This window comes from Salmo salar, chromosome 17 (assembly GCF_965601325.2).
Source record: "Salmo salar chromosome 17, fSalSal1, whole genome shotgun sequence".
Classification (NCBI taxonomy): Eukaryota; Metazoa; Chordata; class Actinopteri; order Salmoniformes; family Salmonidae; genus Salmo; species Salmo salar.
In genome coordinates, this window is record NC_138307.1 from 57,919,119 (window position 1) to 57,945,381 (window position 26,263).

The window sequence follows — 26,263 nt, forward strand, 5'->3', positions numbered from 1 at the left end:
GAATGAATGAAATAATCTTATTAAATACTTTTTTCTTTACATAGTTGAATGTGCTGACAACAAAATCACACAAAAATAATCAATGGAAATCCAATTTATCAACCCATGGAGGTCTGGATTTGGAGTCACACTCAAAATTAAAGTGGAAAACCACACTACAGGCTGATCCAACTTTGATGTAATGTCCTTAAAACAAGTCAAAATGAGGCTCAGTAGTGTGTGTGGCCTCCACGTGCCTGTATGACCTCCCTACAACGCCTGGGCATGCTCCTGATGAGGTGGCGGATGGTCTCCTGAGGGATCTCCTCCCAGACCTGGACTAAAGCATCCGCCAACTCCTGGACAGTCTGTGGTGCAACGTGGCGTTGGTGGATGGAGCGAGACATGATGTCCCAGATGTGCTCAATTGGATTCAGGTCTGGGGAACGGATGGGCCAGTCCATAGCATCAATGCCTTCCTCTTGCAGGAACTGCTGACACACTCCAGCCACATGAGGTCTAGCATTGTCTTGCATTAGGAGGAACCCAGGGCCAACCGCACCAGCATATGGTCTCACAAGGGGTCTGAGGATCTCATCTCGGTACCTAATGGCAGTCAGGCTACCGCTGGCGAGCACATGGAGGGCTGTGCGGCCCCCCAAAGAAATGCCACCCCACACCATGACTGACCCACCACCAAACCGGTCATGCTGGAGGATGTTGCAGGCAGCAGAATGTTCTCCACGGCATCTCCAGACTCTGTCACGTCTGTCACATGTGCTCAGTGTGAACCTGCTTTCATCTGTGAAGAGCACAGGGCGCCAGTGGCGAATTTGCCAATCTTGGTGTTCTCTGGCAAATGCCAAACAACCTGCACGGTGTTGGGCTGTAAGCACAACCCCCACCTGTGGACGACGGGCCCTCATACCACCCTCATGGAGTCTGTTTCTGACCGTTTGAGCAGATGCATACACATTTGTGGCCTGCTGGAGGTCATTTTGCAGGGCTCTGGCAGTGCTCCTCCTGCTCCTCCTTGCACAAAGGCGGAGGTAGCGGTCCTGCTGCTGGGTTGTTGCCCTCCTACGGCCTCCTCCACGTCTCCTGATGTACTGGCCTGTCTCCTGGTAGTGCCTCCATGCTCTGGACACTACGCTGACAGACACAGCAAACCTTCTTGCCACAGCTCGCATTGATGTGCCATCCTGGATGAGCTGCACTACCTGAGCCACTTGTGTGGGTTGTAGACTCCGTCTCATGCTACCACTAGAGTGAAAGCACCGCCAGCATTCAAAAGTGACCAAAACATCAGCCAGGAAGCATAGGAACTTAGAAGTGGTCTGTGGTCACCACCTGCAGAACCACTCCTTTATTGGGGGTGTCTTGCTAATTGCCTATAATTTCCACCTGTTGTCTATTCCATTTGCACAACAGCATGCGAAATGTATTGTCAATCAGTGTTGCTTCCTAAGTGCACAGTTTGATTTCACAGAAGTGTGATTGACTTGGAGTTACATTGTGTTGTTTAAGTGTTCCCTTTATTTTTTTGAGCAGTGTATATAGATAGATATATTTATTTTAGTTCACCTTTATTTAACCAGGTAGGCAAGTTGAGACAAGTTCTCATTTACAATTGCGACCTGGCCAAGATAAAGCAAAGCAGTTCGACACCAACACAGAGTTACACATGGAGTAAAACAAACATACAGTCAATAATACAGTAGGAAAATAAGTCGATACACAATGTGAGCAAATGAGGTGAGATAAGGGAGGTAAAGGCAAAAAAGGCCATGGTGGCAAACTAAATACAATATAGCAAGTAAAACACTGGCATGGTAGATTTGTAGTGTAAGAAAGTGCAAAGTAGAAATAGAAATAATGGAGCAAAATAAATAAATACAGTAGGGGAAGAGGTAGTTGTTTGGCCGAAATTATAGATGGGCTATGTACAGGTGCAGTGATCTGTGAGCTGCTCTGACAGCTGGTGCTTAAAGCTAGGGAGGGAGATAAGCGTTTCCAGTTTCAGAGATTTTCGTAGTTCGTTCCAGTCATTGGCAGTGGAGAACTGGAAGGAGAGACGGCCAAAGGAAGAATTGGCTTTAGGGGTGACCAGTGAGATATACCTGCTGGAGCGCGTGCTACAGGTGGGTGCTGCTATGGTGACCAGCGAGAGATAAGGGGGGACTTTACTTAGCAGGGTCTTGTAGATGACCTGGAGCCAGTGGGTTTGGCGACAAGTATGAAGCGAGGGCCAGCCAACGAGAGCGTACAGGTCGCAGTGGTGGGTAGTATATGGGGCTTTGGTGACAAAACATATGGCACTGTGATAGACTGCATCCAGTTTATTGAGTAGGGTATTGGAGGCTATTTTGTAAATGACATCGCCGAAGTCGAGGATCGGTAGGATGGTCAGTTTTACGAGGGTATGTTTGGCAGCATGAGTGAAGGATGCTTTGTTGCGAAATAGGAAGCCAATTCTAGATTTAACTTTGGATTGGAGATGTTTGATGTGAGTCTGGAAGGAGAGCTTACAGTCTAACCAGACACCTAGGTATTTGTAGTTGTCCACATATTCTAAGTAAGAACCGTCCAGACGGGCGGGCAGGTGCGGGCAGCGATCGGTTGAAGAGCAAGCATTTAGTTTTACATGTATTTAAGAGCAGTTGGAGGCCACGGAAGGAGAGTTGTATGGCATTGAAGCTCGTCTGGAGGGTTGTTAACACAGTGTCCAAAGAAGGGCCAGAAGTATACAGAATGGTGTCGTCTGCGTAGAGGTGGATCAGAGACTCACCAGCAGCAAGAGCGACATCATTGATGTATACAGAGAAAAGAGTTGGCCCAAGAATTGAACCCTGTGGCACCCCCATAGAGACTACCAGAGGCCCGGACAACAGGCCCTCCGATTTGACACATTGAACTCTATCAGAGAAGTAGTTGGTGAACCAGGCGAGGCAATCGTTTGAGAAACCAAGGCAATTGAGTCTGCCGATGAAGATTTGGTGGTTGACAGAGTTGAAAGCCTTGGCAAGGTCAATGAATACGGCAGCACAGTATTGTTTCTTATCGATGGCGGTTACAATATCGTTTAGGACCTTGAGCGTGGCTGAGGTGACCAGCTCTGAAACCAGATTGCATAGCGGAGAAGGTGCGGTGGGATTCGAAATGGTCGGTAATTTGTTTGTTGACTTGGCTTTCGAAGACCTTAGAAAGGCAGGGTAGGATAGATATAGGTCTGTAGCAGTTTGGGTCAAGAGTGTCCCCTCCTTTGAAGAGGGGGATGACAGCAGCTGCTTTCCAATCTTTTGGAATCTCAGACGACACGAAAGAGAGGTTGAACAGGCTAGTAATAGGGGTTGCAACAATTTCGGCAGATAATTTTAGAAAGAAAGGGTCCAGATTGTCTAGCCCGGCTGATTTGTAGGGTCCAGATTTTGCAGCTCTTTCAGAACATCAGCTGACTGGATTTGGGAGAAGGAGAAATGGGGAAGGCTTGGGTGAGTAGCTGTGGGGGGTGCATGGCCAGCCGTAGAAAAATGCTTATTGAAATTCTCAGTTATAGTGGATTTATCGGAGGTGACGGAGTTTCCTATCCTCAGTGCAGTGGGCAGCTGGGAGGAGGTGTTCTTATTCTCCATGGACTTTACAGTGTCCCAGAACTTTTTTGAGTTTGTGTTGCAGGAAGCAAATTTCTGCTTGAAAATGCTAGCCTTGGCTTTTCTAACTGCCTGTGTATATTGGTTTCTAACTTTCCTGAAAAGTTGCATATCACGGTGGCTGTTCAATGCTAATGCAGAACGCCACAGGATGATTTTGTGTTGGTTTAGGGCAGTCAGGTCTGGAGAGAACCAAGGGCTATATCTGTTCCTGGTTCTACATTTCTTGAATGGGGCATGCTTATTTAAGATGGTGAGGAAGGCATTTAAAAAAAATAACCAGGCATCCTCTACTGAAGGGATGAGGTCAATATCCTTCCAGGATACCCGGGCCAGGTCGATTAGAAAGGCTTGCTCGCTGAAATGTTTCAGGGAGCGTTTGACAGTGATGAGTGGAGGTCGTTTGACCGCTGACCCATTACGGATGCAGGCAATGAGGCAGTGATCGCTGAGATCTTGGTTGAAAAGAGCAGAGGTGTATTTAGAGGGCAAGTTGTTTAGGATGATATCTATGAGGGTTCCCGTGTTTACGGCTTCGGGGTGGTACCTGGTAGGTTCATTGATAATTTGTGTGAGATTGAGGGCATCAAGCTTAGATTGTAGGATGGCTGGGGTGTTAAGAATGTCCCAGTTTAGGTCACCTAGCAGCACGAGCTCTGAAGATAGATGGGGGGGACAATCAGTTCACATATGGTGTCCAGAGCACAGCTGGGGGCAGAGGGTGGTCTATAGCAGGCGGAAACGGTGAGAGACTTGTTTTTAGAGAGATGTATTTTTAAAAGTAGAAGTTCAAATTGTTTGGGTACAGACCTGGATAGTAGGACAGAACTCTGCAGGCTATCTCTGCAGTAGATTGCAACACCGTGTGTGTGTGTGTGTGTGTGTGTGTGTGTGTGTGTGTGTGTGCGTGTGCGTGTGTGTGTGTGTGTATGTGTATGTTTATATATGTATATGACACTATAAAAGTATGTGGATACCGCTTCAAATTAGGCTATTTTAGCCACCTTCGTTGCTTGACTGACAGGTGAATAAAATCGACCACACAGCCATGCAATCTCTATAGACAAACATTGGCAATAAAATGGCCTTACTGAAGAGCCAGTGACTTTCAACGTGGCACAGTCATAGGATGCCACCTTTCCATCAAGTCAGTTCGTTAAATTTCTGTCCTGCTAGAGCTGCCCCGGTCAACTGTAAGTGCTGTTATTGTGAAGTGGAAACGTCTAGGAGCAACAACGGCTCAGCCGCGAAGTGGTAGGTCACTCAAGCTCACAGAACGGACCCGCAGAGTGCTAAAGCGCGTAGTGATTAAAAATTGTCTGGCCTCGGTTGCAGCCAATGTTTCCTCTAAGGTGTGCGCTGCTCCCCGGGACTACCGTGCAGAAATATCAGCCCACGGAGAGAAGCATGAGATTGATCTTCACTCAACTTTCTAGAGCAGTGTTCACTGACTGGTTGATCTCCAAGGCATTCCTAGTCGACCGTTAAACATTACTGTAAAAAAAACAATGATAAAGCCTTGTTCCTATTTTGTTTTATTGTTTTATCGTCTCGGGATGTTGGCGGTAGGTGAACCCGATTCAGCTGCCCTGCTCGCCAGGTAGGCAAACTGTTGCCATTTGGAACCATTTCATGTGTCTGGCGGGTCTGGAGAGCAAATCAGGTGCACTATAGGCCTACCGCTGGCCAATCAGATGGCTCAGAAGACTGTGTCTGCAGTAACGTAGCAGGTATTAAAGAAAGCTACAGAAAAGTTGATACTGTGAGATTTCAAAACGTTTAAAACCACGACTAGAGAGAGACTCAACAAATACAGCAAAGACCTGATGTTTTTATGAGTGAGTTCATGTTAAAATTCTTTCTCAGCACTGTCAACACTTTGTATTCAACACTTTTATAAGCCATAAAATGCACGTTCTTCCAATTTCCACTCAGCGCTGCAACAAGCACTGCAGCAGTAATGAATGAGTAGGAAAGTGAATCCTATAGGCTTGCGTTGTTGGTCCCGTGTAGCTCAGTTAGTAGAGCATGGTGTTTGCAACGCCAGGGTTGTGGGTTCGTTTCCCACGGGGGACCAGTATGGGAAAAAAATGTATGAAATGTATGCCTTCACTACTGTAAGTCAGCATGAGGCAGAAATAATGAGGTGCGACTCGAGTTTCCCCACCCTTTTTGGTCAGGGTCAGTGGAGGAATGGGAGAGCAGAGGGATGTTGAGAGGCTGACGCTGCGTCTGCTGCTCTCTCCCTCCGCTGAGACTGACCATCAAATGCAGGCACTATCAGCCCAGTAAAATAAAAATAAAGCAAATGATTTAAATGCTCACTCAGCTGTGCCTCACAAGAAATACAACAACGGCTCTATTACCAGTGTGATCATATAGCCTTCCTCACATTTCGAATTATAATTTTAAAAAAATGACCCGAACAACAATTAATTGGCAGGGCAATTCAAGCAAAGCCAATATGCGTTGATAATGTATTTGGCCTATATTTCTATGGTACTGTTTTTACCTCATTGCTACAGTACTGTTTTTAATTGGTTAATGTTGCACAGGCTTATGTTTTTAAGTCATGTAATAAAAAAAATCTGAGTGGTAGATCTTGGCTTGCATTTTGCCTCAGAAATCGATCTGACTGCCAAGGTTGGTGGCCTTTGTTCTAGTTTTCCCTGTTAACACTATCAACGTTTCCCTTTACTGTGGCAACTGTGATCAAATCAACACAATATTAACCACTTTCAATGTAGCATACCGAAACACAACAAACTAAGCAACACATTTTGTTGTAGGCAGAACGCATTGGAGTAGAATTCTATTGCGTTGACACGCACGACTCAGTCCGTACTCTACACAGACCTGTGCAGCATAACCAGAGCTGCAGTAGGCCTATATGCAAATAGACCATTGCCATATATGTATCTGTGCCATTTACTTTGAACTGGACAGTGTTTACAGCATGAGCAGTCATGAGTAGATGCACTTGTTTTGAGATCAAAGCGAGAGCTGCATGTAGCCACGTGTGCACATTTTGTTCATATCCTTTGCTAGTTAGTGAGTTATTAGCCCAGTTATAGAACATTTGTAGTCAGCAATAGGGGAGTGATTGCATCCTACAGAGCACAAAACGTGTACATTTCTAGGCATCTTTGAAAAGCTGCTATTGTAGGCTGAATGATAGAACAGCTATTTCCATGTTAAAATGTTATGGGATGCATTTTCTCCATAGTTTTTGATGGTAGACCACTCTGGTAGGTCTATATTATGATCAAATAGCCACAGTAGTCTACTTGGCCACTGTTATAACTAACTTAAAGGAGGGTACAGCCTCAGTATTCACAGTAAACACGCGCTTGAAGTTGCACAGAATTTTCAAGTTTCCGCTCAGCAGACCAGAAATTTGCTCAGTGCCCCAAGGAATTTGACGGAACATTGGTTGCAACACTCACTACTGAGTTTCAAACTGCCTCTGGAAGCAAAGTTTCCATGGCCGAGCAGCCGCACACAAGCTTAAGATCACCATGCGCAATGCCAAGCGTTGGCTGGAAGTGGTGTAAAGCTCGCTGCCATTGGACTCTGGAGCAATGGAAACACGTTCTATGGAGTGATGAATCACGCTTCACCATCTGGCAGTCCGACGGACCAATCTGGGTTTGGTGGATGCCAGGAGAACGCTACCTGCCCCAATGTAGTGCAGGAGGAATAATGGTCCGGGGCTGTTTTTCATGGTTTGGGCTAGGCCCCCCCAATTCTGTGCTTCCAACTTTATGGCAACAGTTTGGAGCAGGCTCTTTCCTGTTTCAGCATGACAATGACCCCATGCACAAAGTGAGGTCCATACAGAAATGATTTGTCGAGATCTGTGTAGAAGAACTTGACTGGCCTGCACAGAGCCCTGACCTCAACTCCATCAACTGCAAGCCAGGCCTAATCATCCAACAACATCAGTGCCCGACTTCTCTAATGCTCTTCTGGCTGAATGGAAGCAAGTCCCTGCAGCAATGTTCCAACATCTAGTGGAAAGCCTTCCCAGAAGAGTGGAGGCTGTTATAACAGAAAAGGGGGGACCAACTTCATATTAATAGCCATGATTTTGGAATGAGATGTTCAAAGAGCACGTGTCCACATACTTTTGTCTGTGTGTGACCCTGGAAAACAACACGACCCTGTCCTCACACACACACACATACCTGTCCTCACACACACACATACCTGTCCTCACACACACACATACCTGTCCTCACACACACACATACCTGTCCTCACACACACACATACCTGTCCTCACACACACACATACCTGTCCTCACACACACACATACCTGTCCTCACACACACATACCTGTTCTCACACACACACACATACCTGTCCTCACACACACACACATACCTGTCCTCACACACACACACATACCTGTCCTCACACACACACACATGCCTGTCCTCACACACACACATACCGGTCCTCACACACACACATACCGGTCCTCACACACACACATACCGGTCCTCACACACACACATACCGGTCCTCACACACACACATACCGGTCCTCACACACACACATACCGGTCCTCACACACACACACATACCTGTCCTCACACACACACACATACCTGTCCTCACACACACACACATACCTGTCCTCACACACACACACATACCTGTCCTCACACACACACACATACCTGTCCTCACACACACACACATACCTGTCCTCACACACACACACATACCTGTCCTCACACACACACACTACCGCCCACACACACACACACACACACCCACACACACACACACCACACACACACACACACACACACACACACACACACACATACCTGTCCTCACACACACACACACACACACACACACACACATACCTGTCCTCACACACACACACACACACACACACACACACACACACATACCTGTCCTCACACACACACACACATACCTGTCCACACACACACACACACACACACACACACATACCTGTCCTCCACACACACACACACACACACATACCTGTCCTCACACACACACACATACCTGTCCTCACACACACACACATACCTGTCCTCACACACACACACACACACACACACACACACACACACACACACACACACACACACACACACACACACACACACACACACACACACACACACACATACCTGTCCTCACACACACACACACACACACACACACACACACACACACACATACCTGTCCTCACACACACACACACCACACACACACATACCTGTCCTCACACACACACACACACACACACATACCTGTCCTCACACACACACACACACACACACACACACACACACATACCTGTCCTCACACACACACACACACACACATACCTGTCCTCACACACACACACACCACACACACACACACACACACACACACACACATACCTGTCCTCTCATACACACACACACACACACACACACACACACACACACACACACACACACACACACACACACACACACACACACACACACACACACTACCTGTCCTCACACACACACACATACCTGTCCTCACACACACCTGTCCTCTCATACACACACACACACACACACACACACACACACACACACACACACACACACACACACACACACACACACACACACACACACATACCTGTCCTCTCATACTATCCACTTGAGTAACATTTGATTGATGTGTTCTTGGTGATTGATGTGTTCTTGGTGGTTGCTGTACCCCCTTAATGCTGAATGTGAGTCAGATTATTCATACTATCAATTCATCATGAAAACTGTTCGGTTGTGGAGCTCAAATTTGATTGGGCAAAAAGGCATTTTGAATCTTGAGCGTTAGGGCTAAGGGGTGTGGTTGAAAGGTGAAGCATGGTCTCTTTGATGTTACACTAAGAATGTCCTTTTCCCCGTATCCATGTCTCCCTCCAGCTGGTGAGGCGGATCTATAAGGGAATTCCCCTACAGCTCCGAGGAGAGGTGTGGTGTCTGCTCCTCGACGTTCCCAAAATAAAGGAGGAGAAGAAAGACTTCTACGAGGTACGTTATGGAAACACGAGCCAGAAGGTCACAGCAGAGGACGAACATCCTCCCTCCTTTCTCCCCGGGCAAAGTCATGTAGGAACTATACACATTCACACTGTACTTGACTCTCCTATTGTCTCTCTCCACTCAGCCAGCTTCATTATAGCCCAGGCCTCATTAACATTCATAACCAGGCCGGCAAGCCCTGGATTTATTAGATTTCAGCGCTTCGTCCATTATTATGGGGGAGATGAATGTGTGTGGAGGGGAAGGTGGTGTGTGTGTCAGCACTGGAATACTGTCTCTTTAGTCACAACTAAGCTTCATTATAACGAAAACATTTGCGGGATGGATAAGTCGTTTTATTCCTTTGTATTTCACTCTCACAAACTCACACACACACACACACACACACCCTCAGTGACCCTGTGTTGTTGTGTTTCCTGTGTGTAGAAGCTGAAGCTCAGGGCTCGGGGTCTGTCTCCTGACATCCGTCAGATTGACCTGGATGTGAACCGAACCTACAGGGACCACATTATGTTCATGACCCGCTACGACGTCAAGTCAGTATCTCCCTCCAACTGTACACACACACACACACACACACACACACACAAGAACCACATCATGTTCATGACCCGCTACGACATCAAGTCAGTATCTCCCTCCAACTGTGTACACACACACACACAACACGGGGACCACATCATGTTCATGACCCGCTATGACGTCAAGTCAGTATCTCATATTCAACATGATGAGAAGTACATAATCCACACTTAGTTACTACAGAATAGTACCCTTAATTAGGGCCTGGAGTTTTTGTTGACCATGTGCCCTGACTAGGAAAAACCCCTGGTCGTAGCCTGGGCCATGATGCGCATCTATCTGGCCATACCTCTTTCTGTCATAATGGTGGCTGACATTGACATTTCCCTATAAGGAAGTCAGAGGACACACTTCCCTTTTCTGTGTTTTTTACTTCTGCTTGATGACGTCATGGAGAGAGCCAGACCCAGGGGCCCCTGGGAAATAAACACTGTGACCTGCAGAGTCAGAGAGCAACATGGACTTGGCAGCCACAGCCTCACAGGAACTAAACGCATTGCCTCAATACTGACCATGAAAGCATAAAACTTCCAACTACCTCAAACACAAGGGTTGCCATTACTGGCCAAATATAGGAAGTAAAAATCACTAATGCATTTGTTCATCTCATTTGGAAGACGGTACAACTATTAGAGCATTTGAATGATGAGAGAAGACCAGATCTCTCTTGAAAAATAGAATGTATCTCAAGGAGACTAACCTGGTTAAATAAAAAAGCAACCTGAATTCCCCTTTTGGGATCAGTTGGGAAGCTCCTGAGGTGTTCCTGTTAGTTAACCTGCACTTCCATCAGATGATGTCATTATATTAGTAGGTTGACTGTTTGTTGTTGTTTTCAGGCAGCAGGCTCTGTTCCACGTCCTAACAGCCTACTCCATGTACAACACGGTGAGTCACACTACACACATTCCAGAATGAATCCCCCGAAACCTCTTCTTTACTCGACCTCTCCTTTTCCCAATCAACTATTTTCTACAGCCTCTTCCTTCTCCTCTCCCTCGTCCTTCTTTTTTCCCCTCATCCAGCTCCTCCTGATCATCCTCCCCAGTTCTCTCCATCCACCAACCTTTTCTGTTCCTGTGTAGAAATAGAAAAGTGAGTTTGTGTGCAGTTTTGTATGTACAGTTGGAGTCAGAAGTTTACATACACTTAGTTTGGAGTCATTAAAACTCGTTTTTCAACCACTCCACAAATTTCTTGTTAACAAACTATAGTTTTGGCAAGTCGGTAAGGACATCTACTTTGTGCATGACACAAGTCATTTTTACAACAATTGGTTACAGACAGAATATTTCACTTATAATTCACTGTATCAGAAGATTACATACACTAAGTTGACTGTACCATTAAACAGCTTGGAAAATGATAGGCTAATTGACATCATTTGAGTCAATTGGAGGTGTACCTGTGGATGTATTTCAAGGCCTACCTTCAAACTCAGTGTCTCTTTGCTTGACATCATGGGAAAATCAAAAGAAATCAGCCAAGACCTCAGAAAATAAATTGTAGACCTCCACAAGTCTGGTTCATCCTTGGGAGCAATTCCAAACGCCTGAAGGTACCACGTTCATCTGTACAAACAATAGTACGCAAGTATAAACACCATGGTACCATGTAGCCGTCATACCGCTCAGGAAGGAGACGTGTTCTGTCTCCTAGAGATGAACGTACTTTGGTGCGAAAAGTGCAAATCAATCCCAGAATAACAGCAAAGGACCTTGTGAAGATGCTGAAGGAAACAGGTACAAAAGTATCTATATCCACAGTAAAACGAGTCCTATATCTTCATAACCTGAAACGCCACTCTGCAAGGAAGAAGCCACTGCCCCAAAACCGCCATAAACAAGCCAGACTTCGGTTTGCAACTGCACATGGGAACAAAGATCATACTTTTTGGAGAAATGTCCCCTGGTCTGATGAAACAAAAATGGAACTGTTTGGCCATAATGACCATCGTTATGTTTGGAGGAAAAAGGGGGACGCTTGCAAGCTGAAGAACACCATCCCAACCGTGAAGCACGGGGGTGGCAGCATCATGTTGTGGGGGTGCTTTGCTGCAGGAGGGACTGGTGCACTTCACAAAATAGATGGCTTCATGAGGAAGGAAAATTATGTGGATATATTGGTCTTCCAAATGGACAATGACCCCAAGCATACTTCCAAAGTTGTGGCAAAATGGCTTAAAGACAACAAAGTAAAGGTATTGGAGTGGCCATCACAAAGCCCTGACCTCAATCCCATAGAAAATTTGTGGGCAGAACTGAAAAAGCATGCGTGAGCAAGGAGGCCTACAAACCTGACTCAGTTACACCATCTCTGTCAGGAGAAATAGGCCAAAATTCACCCAACTTATTGTGGGAAGCTTGTGGAAGGCTTCCTGAAATGTTTGACCAAAGTTAAACAAATTTAATGGCAATGCTACCAAATACTAATTGATTGTATGTGAACTTCTGACCCAAAGGGAATGTGATGAAAGAAATTAAAGATGAAATAAATATTTCTCTCTACTATTATTCTGACATTTCACATTCTTAAAATAAAGTGGTGATCCGAACTGACCTAATACAGGGAATTTTTACTAGGATTAAATGTCAGGAATTGTGAAAACCGAGTTTAAATGTATTTGGCTAAGGTGTATGTAAACTTCCGACTTCAACTGTATGTTTGTCTATACATTATAAAAGTGTGTGTGTGTGTGTGTGTGTGTGTGTGTGTGTGTGTGTGTGTGTGTGTGGTGTGTGTGTGTGTGTGTGTGTGTGTGTGTGTGTGTGTGTGTGTGTGTGTGTGTGTGTGTGTGTGTGTGTGTGTGTGTGTGTGTGTGTGTGTGTGTGTGTGTGTGTAGGAGGTGGGGTACTGCCAGGGCATGAGTCAGATCACTGCTCTGTTGCTCATCTATATGAATGAAGAGGATGCCTTCTGGGCTCTGGTCAAACTGCTGTCTGGACAGAAACACGCCATGCACGGTAAACACACCAAAACACACACTCTACACACTGTGTAACATCCTATAGAAGCGTTAGATCGTCATGCAATAGCCCACGCAACACCCACGCCTAAGCCATGCCATACATTTCACCATATAGGATACAAGTCAATTCAGGGGTAGCATACTAGACCAGACACTAAGTAGGCATGAACAGCCATGCCCTAGACCACATAGGATAGTTAGCTCTGGTCTTTTACTCCAAACATTCCTTAAGGCCAACATGACCCCACTGACACAGGAAGGTGCCCTATGGATAGAATATAAACACACACTCACACACTGTATACACCCACTCTCACATACCTTTCAAGGACTTAGGCTGTCTCTTCTGGGCCCCATAAAATGTGAAGAAACACATTTTCTAGAGAACCCTCCCTTACAACTTCTTACCAGATATCTATAGAGCTCACCCAATCTCACGTCCCTTCCATTCAGACACACACACAACGAGAACCACCAGACTCATTTCCTCCATTTGATAAAATGCTCTGTGATCTCCGTCCCTCTAGGGTTTTTTATCCCCGGCTTCCCCAAGCTGATGCGCTTCCAGGAGCACCATGACCGCATCCTCAAGAAGATGATGCCCAAACTGAAGTCACACCTGGTGAGGCCCGCAGAGCGCGCGCACACACACACATACACACACACACACACACAGCCTGGGGAGGGGGTACTGGTATATAAATGACAGCCCTAAGCCAGCTGGTATGGGGGACTGAGTTGAGTGCCACAGCAGCAGCCTTTGATGTGTTGAGATTAAAGGGTGGTGGAATGAGAGAGAAATGCCATGTCTATACACACAACCATGCCACACACACACAGACAGACAAACATGGCTTTTATTCTGCTGTTAATATGGGGCCTTGGGCACCCATTCACCACTGTTGTTAAACCAAGGCCACTGCCATTTTTTAATACGCACGCACGCACGTACATACACACACACGAACACGGAGCGGTAATGGCTCATTGACCTCTGTTTCAGGACACACAGGAGGTGTTCACCAGCCTGTACACTATGAAGTGGTTCTTCCAGTGTTTCCTGGACAGGGTGAGTGGCTGAATCACATCCCCTTCCCTCTGTATCAGAATGTTAGACAGGGTGAGTGGCTGAATCACATCCCCTTCCCTCTGTACCAGAATGTTAGACAGGGTGAGTGGCTGAATCACATCCCCTTCCCTCTGTATCAGAATGTTAGACAGGGTGAGTGGCTGAATCACATCCCCTTCCCTCTGTATCAGAATGTTAGACAGGGTGAGTGGCTGAATCACATCCCCTTCCCTCTGTACCAGAATGTTAGACAGGGTGAGTGGCTGAATCACATCCCCTTCCCTCTGTACCAGAATGTTAGACAGGGTGAGTGGCTGAATCACATCCCCTTCTCTCTGTATCAGAATGTTAGACAGGGTGAGTGGCTGAATCACATCCCCTTCCCTCTGTATCAGAATGTTAGACAGGGTGAGTGGCTGAATCACATCCCCTTCCCTCTGTATCAGAATGTTAGACAGGGTGAGTGGCTGAATCACATCCCCTTCCCTCTGTATCAGAATGTTAGACAGGGTGAGTGGCTGAATCACATCCCCTTCCCTCTGTATCAGAATGTTAGACAGGGTGAGTGACTGAATCACATCCCCTTCCCTCTGTATCAGAATGTTAGACAGGGTGAGTGGCTGAATCACATCCCCTTCCCTCTGTATCAGAATGTTAGACAGGGTGAGTGGCTGAATCACATCCCCTTCCCTCTGTATCAGAATGTTAGACAGGGTGAGTGGCTGAATCACATCCCCTTCCCTCTGTACCAGAATGTTAGACAGGGTGAGTGGCTGAATCACATCCCCTTCCCTCTGTATATGCTTTTCTAAATATGTCTTTGTAAAGCAACAGTCGTTATCACACCATGCCTACTGCGGGTGTTGGGCTAAAGAAAGTGTTATATTATGAAAATATATTTATTTCTCCTCCATTCTGGCTCCTTCTCTCTCCCTATCTCTTTCTCTCTCCTTCATTATCTTTCTTCCTCTCTCTCTCTTCCAATCTCTCCCTCAGACCCCCTTCACTCTGACCCTGCGGATCTGGGACATCTATATCCTGGAAGGAGAGAGAGTTCTGACCGCCATGTCCTACACGGTCCTCAAACTGCACAAGAGTAAGACCAGAACAGTAGGACTGTGCTATTGTGTCCACATGGTTGTCTGTGACCACCAGACTGTTTTAGTCCGCTGAACTAAAGCCCCAGCTTCAGGTCTCAGGCAAAGTTGCTCATCATGTTCACTGAACCACCTCCGCTAACCTCTAAGATCTGTGACTGTCCTCAAACTGCACAGGAGAAAGTGTTCTCACACTGTGTGTGTGTGTGTGTGTGTGTGTGTGTGTGTGTGTGTGTGTGTGTGTTTGCAGAGCACCTGTTGAAGCTGTCTATGGAGGACCTGGTTGAGTTTCTGCAGGTGACTCTGGCCAAGGACTTCTTCTTTGAGGATGACTTTGTGATTGAGCAGCTGCAGAACAACATGGTGGAGCTAAGGAGGTCCAAACTGGAGCTGGCCGCACCAGGTAGCCTTCTGCCCACCAACACATCTTATACACACACAGATTACAGTAGGCTATACATTTGTCCCACACACACAGATTAGACATCTGCCACACACAAGCTCAAAATATCAACACACACACACACGGATGTATCACCCTGCATATGTTACTTCACTTACATTCCCCTTCAATCACACAGTTCCAGTTCACACACACACACACACACACACAGCTCTCCTGCTGGCTACTGTGTAGTAGTATTACCAGTGGTAGTAGTAATTAGTGACAGCAGTGTGTGTCTCATCTTGCTTTCTGTCTCTTGCTTAATCTGCCTCTTCTCCCTCTTCTCCCAATGGTTCGGCCCAGCCTACAAAAGTGTGGGTGGGAGTGGGGGCCACATCCCCTGCTACGACAGTAACCGGTGGGCTATCCTGACTGGTGTTCCTGTTTCATCATCTGTCCATCCCTCCCTCCCTCTGTCTGTCCCTCCGTTTTCCATCTGTCTGTTGCCTGTCTACCCAGCAGCCCTGGGGTTTTCTTACAGAACATTCTCACAATGTTACCGCAACCTTGTGCAGTAGCTACTGCACCTCAGGCCAGGCTGCTATTGGTAAAGCTACCTTGGAGTCTTGTAGTGGAGGGATTGTCCTTCTCTATAACTCCCACACTCTTTGTCTCTGCCTGCTTTTAGCGAGGTACTGCAGATAGTCATTATCAATACAGTAGTAACCATTTAACTCCTACTTTACAGTTAGTAGGATACTTTAAGTCAGTACTTTACAGTTAATAAGATACTTTAAGTCTGTACTTTCAGTTAGTAAGATACATCTTGCCTAAAGCTTTGACTCAACATTGTAGACTACATAATGGCTTAACCTCCAAATGTCCTAATGTACTGTGGCATCCTACCACACACACACACACACACACACACACACACACACACACACACACACACACACACACACACACACACACACACAGTGAGAGAACAATTTTCTCTTCCTGGTGTCAGGATAATAAGTATCATCCAACAGCGGAGTCTTTTTGTTCGACTGCAGCACTCGGAGCTCATCTTCAACCCAGAACTCTTCCAACTTTGACAGTTAAATTGCTGGATGAGGTTTTTAACAAGAGGCTAAACAAAGGTTTGAATAGGTTGTTGTCTGTGTTTACGTTTGATTGTGGGGTGGAGACTGCAACCAACCCTTAACTTGGCAACCCTTAAGCACCTGTATCAGTGAACACATATTTCCTGGGTGAATCCTCAATACTCTCAAGTGGCTTCTTCTCCTGAGTCCAAACTGAGAAGACTGAGTGGGTGAAAGCAATAAAGCACAATCTCTGCTGGGTCCCAATACATTTGAATGGCTTCCGACTTCTTGTCTCCTTTCCTTTATCCCCAACCTAAGAGCCATTATTTCCCTTATCCAGGTTTTTCAGATCAGTGGTTTTAAGTGAAAGTAGAGAAGGACAGGAAGCTGTGTAGGAGTGATGGATGCTGTGACTTACAGGCAGAGTTTCTCCATATTGTTTTCACCCATTCAGTTTAAGGACAGGAAAATGGGACACTTTCTTACACAATGGAGAGCCACTTGAGTTTGTGGATTCAATAACAGTCAGTGACAGCACTTCCTGGTTCAAACTCTAAATAAAAAAAATGCAAATAAAATAACCTAACAGTAAGGGAACTGGAACATTTACGTTGTAATGTTTGAGACCTTATCAAACCTTCAGGAGATATCCTCTGTTGGTTAGGAAATAAACAACACTTCCTGGTCCTGTCACATCACTTCCTCTTCTCCAGCTTGTGTCTCCTGGTTTCTATGGTGATTGTGGACACACTGTTCCTACCAGAGCCCAACACATCCAGTGTCACACCTTCACTGTCTGTATATCTGTGTCACCTGTACTGTACTTTCTTTTCATGACACTGGTAGATACGATTATGTAGTAATAATAATAATATAGTCATCACGTAATAGTTTAAAACTGCATGGAGTTGATATATTTATGTTTTTTGTCCTTAAGTGCTAACTCAGCCATGTTTCCTACTTTACCCCCTTACAAGTGCCTCTAAAGTCTTTAAGGACAGACCGTTAGCTCATTTCACTCTGACCTTTTGAAGTCAGCCTGCTGCTGCAGCTAAGTACATTTTAATGGAACTGAGTGAAAACATATTATTTCAGTCTACACTTTTGAATGGCACTTCTTAATTGGACGCCTCTGCCTCGCACTCTGGCATTTTAATATCAGATATATTTCAGATGTGGATTTTGTTACGCCCTTGGTTGGCTTCTCGCCTGTGGAGACGTGATTATTCAGTGTTGTGGTGAATGTAATTCTCTCTTTATTTTCACCCCCCGTCGGCAGTGATGTTGCATGAATCCATATTGCCCTTTTTTAATATTCATCGTTTGAAAACATGCCTTTGCCGTTTTTGTGTTCTCCCTCCAGGTGCTCTAACCCGTCTGTCTGTTGTATCTGTGCAGGTAAAGAGGATGAGTATCCCAAGAAGCTTCTTGGGCAGCTTCCCCCAGAGCCGGCGGTGAACCAGAACCACGTGGCGAATGGTCAGAGCCACGCCCAGCCGGCCGAGCCCCCAAAAGCGCCCAGCCCCTCCCCCAAGCACCAGCAGGACAGCCGACCCCCCAACCGGGCGGGCAGGGACTCCCTGGAGAAGCTGGTCCGGCAGCACAAGGCTGAGAAGAGGGAGGCCAGATCACGGGGGTCCGGAGAGAACTCCGTCCACCTCGACCCTCACTGCAAACAGCCCTCCGTCCACCTCGACCCCCAATGCAAACAGCCCTCCGTCCCCCCCCTTGCTACCCCAGAGAGAGGGTCCACACCTACGCCGTCCCCAGCGCCCTCGCCACACGCCAACCCTCCTACAAAAGTGGTGGACGGAGGGAAGCCTCAGAACCACGCCACGGCCAACCACAACTCCAATGCCGCCTCCAGCAGCTCTCGTAAAGACGTCGCCCCGCGCTGGGTCAAACCCTCCGAGACCAAGCTGGAGGCGGCCAAGGCAGCGGCGGCCAGGGAGATCCAGCTGAGCCGCGGTGGTTCCCCGGCCCCCTCCAGCCCTGATGACACCCTGCTGCTCAACCGCCGGCCCCGCTCCAGGGGCTTGATCCCAGGCTCCAGCCGCGGCTCCAACGCCTCTCAGTACGACAACGTGCCCGGGGGGGCAGAGCAGGACTTTGTGGAGGTCCTGGAGCTGGACAGGCCACCGTCACAGATGAGACGCAGCGAAACGCCGTCCCTACCCCCAACCCCCAGCCTGCAAGGGAGCATGGTCTCTATAGGACCAGTGGGTAGGCAGTCCAAATGCCCCATCCCTGCTGCCCTGTCCCTCAACAGCCCTGCGGGGGGTAAACCCTATGTCCACCCCAACGGCCAGAGCCAGTACCACACGCCCCCCCAGCAGTACTCCCCCGGCCGGCCTGCTATGGTGCCACTCCACTACCCTCCGTACAGTGTGAGCCTTGAGCAGAAGGGACTGGGAGAGGACAGGCACTACGGCCCCCCGCCCTCCCGAGGCACCCCACCTATGGGTCTGATGTATGGGGAGAGGGCGTACGTCACCACCCAGCGGCCCAGCCACTCTCCGGAGAAGGCCCTCATGAACAACTCCTATGCCACCACCCACAGGCAGCCTCCCAGTTCAGCCCAGCCCCCCTGGACCATTGTAGCCCCGCTGGCCCCCCGCAGCATACAGCAGCTGGACAGCCCTGGTAGTAACGCCTCCACATACCTGCGTCAGCCCACACGGCTCACCTCCGCTGCAGCCGCCTATCCGGTGTACCCTCCTGTTGACTACAACAGGTACGAGGGGCGCAGGAGAGGGGAGCAGACACAACCCTACCTGTCTGAGGGGCCAGGCCGGGGAGGGGCAGCGGAGGTGCAGTCGTGGGGGCAGCAGGAAGGTGGTGACATAACACGTGCCCCTGGAGGTGTACCCCGATCCCCCAGCTTCCAGAGGGCCCAGATGTCCCCCGTGCAGGAGTTCACCTTCCCCCCCGGCCCTGACGGCCTGGCTCACTACAGGACACAGTTCCACGAGCAGCAGCAACAGCCCACCATGAGGCAGCAGCTCCCCCCGCTGTTCGGAGGACCACACTACAGGCACGCACCAGAGGCGTTCACCATGCAGGAGTCCATGTTGTTGTGAGAGGAGGAGAGAGGGATAGAAAGACACAGGTTTAGTCGCTGACACTGTGGCAGCAGAGACAAGCCGTCCTACTAGAGTTAAGGAGTTTTAGTTTGGTCTGTTTGTGCTTGAAATGTGACGTTCTGACCTTAAAAGTCATACTGCATCGTGAATGCTGCAGGATACCAGCTTTTGACGTTTTTATGGATCCCCTTTAAAAACCCACTGAAGATTGATTATTTTATTTTTGGGATGTTAAATCATTAACGACAGGAGTTAAAAGTATATATATATCTTTTAGAGTTGAAAATGTACAGTAAATGATGTTTTGTTAATATACTGAGTTATTGAACCGTTATGAGTAGCAGGGGACACTTCTCCTGGCGAGACAAACTCAGTGATTCGTTTTTTCTTTTCCATCTTTATTTTTTTTTATGAGTTACTTCCAAAATATCTACTTTAGAGGTCAATTTACTCTATATGCTTGTGAATATCTTATTTTTCTGAGAGAAGAAACAAAGCTATGTCAAATAATAGAATTACAGATCAGTGACGATTTAAAATCATTGTCGAAAATAAATCATTTCAATTTTGAAGCACCTCCACTGTATAAGGACAGTGTTTACAACTTTCATTTTTTCATTGAGATTATTCTGTCGCTCAGTTTAGCGACCACTGTAATTTCTAGTCATTGCAAAACATTTGTGTAACCCACAGTGTGTACAGTATGTTTGGGTATCGAGGCCAGTGTCTGCTTCATACCCCATATTGACACTGTAACAGTGAACTGTTTTGTCATCCGTAGAAAAATCACCCCTTTTCTCCCCTGAAGTAATGTATGATTTACTTCCCTCTGAAAAGTTTACATGAACATTAATTGCATATTAACAGTACAGTATTTTCATCACCGCAGTGTCAGCTTGCTGCAAGAGGTTTCTATGGAGGGGAACTAGCATTGAAGTACTTACGAAGCCGCAATATGCTTTAATTGTCCACTCATGTCTTATATTTCCAGCAGTCAGACTCAATGCTGTTCAGTTACCAGCACTTACATATTAAATCATTCCATATACACACATCAATACTTACTGACGTGTACATACTACTTTGTAGTGTGACGTCACACATTTGAATACATATTCAACCACCTACCCTTTTATTGCTGATTCTCAACTATGTACTTTTTGATACAATACTTATCGTTCTCAAACAGTTATAATTACACTGTTATTATTTGAACATGCAAATAAGTCATTCCTTCTTTTTGTTAAATAATTAATTGCAAAATGGTTTCAGGTCATTCTTCAGAGACTTTTCTTTACTTAATAAAACAAATTGGGGTGTGCATTTCTGATCATGTGTCTGTATATTTGTGTGTGGATTTATTTCTGTAAGAATGTTATTGCTATTCCCTTCGTACATCAGTGAAGTGTCTTCGTACATATTCTACATGCATGGACCACAGCTCACGCTGGATACTGGAAAAAGGGACAGGAAGTGCCAACCTTATTCCTCTGCTGATATTTGAGGAAACACTTCCCTCTAGTGGAGAGAAACTTCAGTCAAAATGAATTGCTACCTCCAACCCTATGCAGCTGCCAACACCCTCGTCTTAATTTTACAGACCATTTTTTCTTAAAGGATTATTATACAGGCCAGTTTTCCAGGACCCCTACATGCTTTACTAAGAGTATTGCATGTTATTTTTCACTTAGCACATTGTTGTCTTGTAAGTTATTTATTGAGACCAAAATATTTGTGTGTGGGACAAAACTAGGAATTTGGTCATAGCAATAGGCTACCATAAGATCATTACAAAAGTTACATTTTGAACACTCCACTCAATTTGCCCTTTCATCAGACCTTTGCTTCTCAAGGGATACAATGGTGCCATAATGTGGCGGTACAGTGCTAATGCATAGACCATGGAACATTACTGTACTTTAGTTGCACTGTCTTTGGTGGTAGTACAGCCACTGTTAAACATTCAATGGACGCCTCAATCCCACAGCCACCAGGTAACCTCTCACAAAACTTGTCTTTAACCAGTGCAGGCTGAACTAAACACAGGATCTATTATACAATACCTCTGCATCCCATTCATGTATTTGGGCCTATTATGTTTAAATGCGTCTAAATATCAAATAATCAGCAGACATCAGTTCTTTAGTAAATGTATTTTATTTCTGTTTAATACATTAGAGGTCATTTGAATGCTACATTGTTTTTAACTTAAATTCAGAATATACAGTGCATTTGAAAAGTATTCAGACCCCTCGACTACGTTTTGTTACATTACAGCCTTATTCTAAAAGTGATTAAAATCAATCTACGCACAATACCCCATAATGACGGGTTCAGAAACGTTTTCAAATGTATACAAATACATTAAAAAAATACCTTATTTACACAAGTATTCAGATCCGTTGCTATGAGACTTGAAATGGAGCTCAGGTGCATCCTGTTTCCATTGATCATCCTTGAGATGTTTCTACTGTACAACTTGATTGGACTCCACCTGTGGTAAATTCAATTGATTGGACATGATTTGGAAAGGCACACACCTGTCTATATAAGGTCCCACAGCTGACAGTGCATGTCCAAGCAAAAACCAAGCCATGAGGTCGAAGGAATTGTCCGTAGAGTTCCGAGACAGGATTGTGTCGAGGCACAGATCTGGGGAAGGGTACCAAAAAATGTCTGCAGCGTTGAAGGTCCCCAAGAACACAGTGGGCCCCCGAATGTTGAACTACCAAGATTAATCCTAGAAAAATAAACTGAGCAATTGGGGGAGAAGGGCCTTGGTCAGGGAGGTGTTCAAGAACCCGATGGTCACTCTGACAGAGCTCCTCTGTGGAGATGGAAGAACCTTTCAGAAGGACAACCATCTCTGCAGCACTCTACCAATCAGACCTTTATGGTGGAGTGGGCAGACGGAAGCCACACGACAACCTGCTTGGAGTTTGTCCAAAAGGCACCTAAAGGACTCTCAGACCATGAGAAACAAGATTCTCTAGTCTGATGAAACCAAGACTGAACTCTTTGGCATGAATGCCAAGCGTCACATCTAGAGGAAACCTGGCACCATCTCTACGGTGAAGCATGGTGGTGGCAGCATCATGCTGTGGGGATGTTTTACAGCGGCAGGGACTGGGAGACTAGTCAGGATCGAGGGAAAGCTGAATGGAGCGAAGTACAGTGAGATCCTTAATGAAAACCTGCTCCAGAGAAACTCCCCAAATACGAGTGTGGCAAGCTTGTAGCGTCATACCCAAGAAGACTCGAGGCTGTAATCGCTGCCAAAGGTGCTTCAATAAAGTACTGAGTAAAGGGTCTGAATACTTATGTAAATGTCAAAATTCAGTTTATTTTTAATACAATTGCAAAAAATTATAACCTGTTTTTCTTTGTAATTATGTGGTATTGTGTGTAGATTGATGAGGGGGGAAAAAAACAAATCCATTTTAGAATAAGGCTGTAACATAACCAAATTTAGAAAAAGTCAACGGGTCTGAATACTTTCCGAATGCACTTTATATACCCATTGATTTTTGTAGAATAAAACTTAATACATTCCTCATGAGCTTAGTTCTATTGTCTTACCCTATCAGCAACACAAATATAAGCTTGTTTTACGCCTTTGTAAATAATGTATAGCCTCAAAACACATGTGTATCTCATGGACGGTCAGTCCTTGCATCCATAGCTCTGTCTATGAATTTTAGAGTGGTTACATTTCTCCAGTCCCATCCATCAGCTTTTTACCAAATCAGTGGCGGGGTGACCGCTTTTTAATTGTTTCAACTGCAGATTGCCCCTTTAAACATTTACATTCTGTCTCACAAGAAGTTCCCAATCTATGTCCTGTGTGAGTCCCTTGACTATGGGTGTATCTCAAGTTTCTACCTTTCCAAGACCTTTCACCTCACCCCCTCCTAAGGGCATACATGAAGACAGCCCTGCAGTATCCCTTCATCAGATCACAACAATAATCAACAGGGATTTAATTTCAAAATGTCCTCCTCGAGCACTTGTGTTCTGTGATGGGTTCGGGACCAATTGGGGTCGAGTTTAACACCTCAACCATCCACAGGCTCCCTCTCCATTCCAGAGGCTGCTGATGTAACTGGTGTGAAATGGCTAGCATGTTAGCGGGGTGCGCGCTAATAGTGTTTAAATCGATGACGTCACTCGCTCTGAGACCTTGAAATAGTTGTGGCTTTTGTGGAGCGATAGGTAACGATGCTTTGAGGGTGTTAGTTGTTGATGTGTGCAGAGGGTCCCTGGTTCGAGCACCCCTCACCAGCCTGTGCACCCCTCACAGGCCATGGTAGGCCAGCCCAGCAGACATCACTCGTCATTGGCCTTCTCTGCTTTGTTTGTCCACACAGGCTTCCGTTTCTCTATGAAGGCCCGTATCCCCTCCTGTCCGTCTCTGAGAGCCAGGTTATCCACCATGACACGAGAGGCTGTAGCGTAGGCCGCATCCCGCCCCTGGGCCATCTGTCTGGGAGAGGAATTAAATGAAATTATGATTCAAATATGTATAAAACTACACATGTATATAGTATTTATCTTTCTAGACAAAAATGAGGGAGTCTTTTGCTGTCTTTTTGCATGCAAGTGTATCAGTGGATATCCACTCAACCCAACAAAAACATCGAAACATAATGCAAACAAGGAATGAATACATGGTAGGCAGAAGGGTTGAGTGCTACAGTGTGGTAAAACATCTGTGGAGAGACACACAGACCTGTGGAAGGTGGCCTTGCCAAGGGCTACAACGGGCCGGCTGGCCTGACAGACCCGCCGTGCGATGGCTAACGTCTCCTCCTCTAGACGCTCCTCAGGAACCACCTTACTGACCAGCCCGTGCAGCAAAGCATCCTGGGCCGAGATCGGGCTTCCCGTGAACAGCATCTCCATGGCGACCTGTAAAATATCAGAATATATCAGTGTTACACAGAGTGTGTTTGTGTGTGAGTGTGTTTACCTTCTTGGGGACAGCTCTTCCTATTGCCACGGCTGGTGTTGAGCAGAACAGACCCACGTTGACCCCTGGCGTGGCGAAGGTGGACTTCTCCGTCACCACAGCAATGTCACAACTGGCAACAAGCTGGCATCCTGCTGCTGTGGCAACCCCATTCACCATGGCAATCACAGGCACGGGAATGTCTTGTATCAGGGTCATAACCTTCAATAACAACAAGAGGTATGAGTGTGTTTGTAGATGAGAATGTGTGTGTGTACAGTATATTTGTATACAGTACGGTAGTGAACCACACCTCTGAGCAGGCCTGAAACACCTTGGTGTGGTAATCTCTGCCCTGTGCTGACGTCAGCTCCTTCAGGTCATGCCCAGAGGAGAACACTGGTCCCTTAGCTGGAACACACATAACACAATACAACAGTGTTTATGAAGGAGGGACCATGGGGACCAAATCTGATCATGGATTAGTCCTCTGGTGGTTTCTTACCTGATATGACAATGACTCTGAGGTCGTCGCTGTCGATGTCTGCCAGGATGTTGCCTCTCAGTGATTCCAGCATGGACAGAGACAGGGCATTCCTCTTCTTAGGGTTGTTCAGGGTTATTCTCCTGCACATGTAATTACAGTTACAGCAGCAACAATCATTTAAAGAGGAACACAAATCAGTGCACAGTACCGAGCAATGCACTCTGCACCTGAAGTGTAATGGTGAGATTTCTATAGGACATACTGCTTACTAGCTAGATACAACATTTAACGTTTCAGGTGATCCGTTTTTATATTAAAGGGGATGGAAGCGCGTGCCCAAAATGGACAGCTTATGTACAATGCGCGCGACATGGGCACACCTTTTGCAAAAGAGTCGCCCGACCAATGCAGAAGTTCTTTGACCACAGGTATCAAACACTGACATAGTCGAGCTAGCTAGCTTTGTTAGTTTGCTGACAACTTGAATACCTTATTCCATTGTTTTGCTGTCTGACAGTCAGTGGCTCTGCTTGAGTTTGCGTGCAAAGTAACCTTGACCCAGCTAGAAGTGTAAACCTGCTGAGTTGGACAATATTAGCAGCTCGGTAAAACATATTTCGAGTCATGTTTTGACTGTCCTTGCGTCAACATTTGGGTCACCGGTTGAAAACCTACATTCCATTGGTGTATAGCGCCTTCTACTGTTTCGGAGTGACAAAACTCAAAACATTGTCATAATTCCCTTTGGGTCAATGGATTATAAATTGACGAACTGTATATTGATTGCAACTACTGCATGTATTATGTCATAACACAATACAATTTCAGAATAGCTGTTTTGTAAC

The 26,263-nt window shown here is 46.2% G+C and overlaps 2 protein-coding genes across 5 annotated transcripts in view; one reads left to right on the plus strand and one right to left on the minus strand.

Moving 5' to 3' along the window:
• LOC106576214 (USP6 N-terminal-like protein) overlaps nt 1-21,313 on the plus strand; it is a 94,055-nt gene extending 72,742 nt beyond the window's left edge. For all 3 annotated transcript variants that reach the window (XM_014153223.3, XM_014153221.3, XM_014153222.3), the window contains 9 exons: nt 9,589-9,696; nt 10,135-10,244; nt 11,130-11,178; nt 13,133-13,253; nt 13,786-13,880; nt 14,262-14,327; nt 15,324-15,423; nt 15,675-15,827; nt 18,299-21,313. In XM_014153223.3, coding sequence (XP_014008698.1) covers nt 9,589-9,696; nt 10,135-10,244; nt 11,130-11,178; nt 13,133-13,253; nt 13,786-13,880; nt 14,262-14,327; nt 15,324-15,423; nt 15,675-15,827; nt 18,299-19,980 — 2,484 coding nt within the window. In that variant the 3' untranslated portion in view covers nt 19,981-21,313. The remainder of the gene's footprint in view (nt 1-9,588; nt 9,697-10,134; nt 10,245-11,129; nt 11,179-13,132; nt 13,254-13,785; nt 13,881-14,261; nt 14,328-15,323; nt 15,424-15,674; nt 15,828-18,298) is intronic.
• Nucleotides 21,314-23,301: 1,988 nt separating this feature from the next.
• Nucleotides 23,302-26,107, minus strand: LOC106576218 (enoyl-CoA hydratase domain-containing protein 3, mitochondrial). Of its 2 annotated transcripts, none has more exons than XM_014153259.3 (6): nt 25,908-26,107; nt 25,437-25,558; nt 25,245-25,342; nt 24,953-25,153; nt 24,713-24,891; nt 23,302-24,462 (listed from the first exon to the last, which is right to left on the minus strand). In XM_014153259.3, the coding sequence occupies exons 1-6, from the start codon at nt 26,042-26,044 to the stop codon at nt 24,363-24,365; spliced, it is 837 nt and encodes a 278-aa protein (XP_014008734.3). In that variant the 5' UTR covers nt 26,045-26,107; the 3' UTR covers nt 23,302-24,362. The 2 variants fall into 2 exon arrangements, with proteins under 2 accessions (XP_014008734.3, XP_014008733.3); XM_014153258.3 differs by having other exon boundaries at nt 23,302-24,466; nt 25,908-26,104.
• Nucleotides 26,108-26,263: the final 156 nt, after the last annotated feature.

Excerpts from the sequence above, each read along its gene's own strand:
- LOC106576218 (XM_014153258.3), bottom strand. The coding sequence starts at position 26,044 with ATGACTCGAAATATGTTTTACCGAGCTGCTAATATTGTCCAACTCAGC. Across the intron at positions 25,559-25,907 it reads CAGCAAAACAATGGAATAAG|GAGAATAACCCTGAACAACC; the intron begins GTATTCAAGTTG and ends TTACATGTGCAG. Across the intron at positions 25,343-25,436 it reads CAGAGTCATTGTCATATCAG|CTAAGGGACCAGTGTTCTCC; the intron begins GTAAGAAACCAC and ends TGTGTGTTCCAG.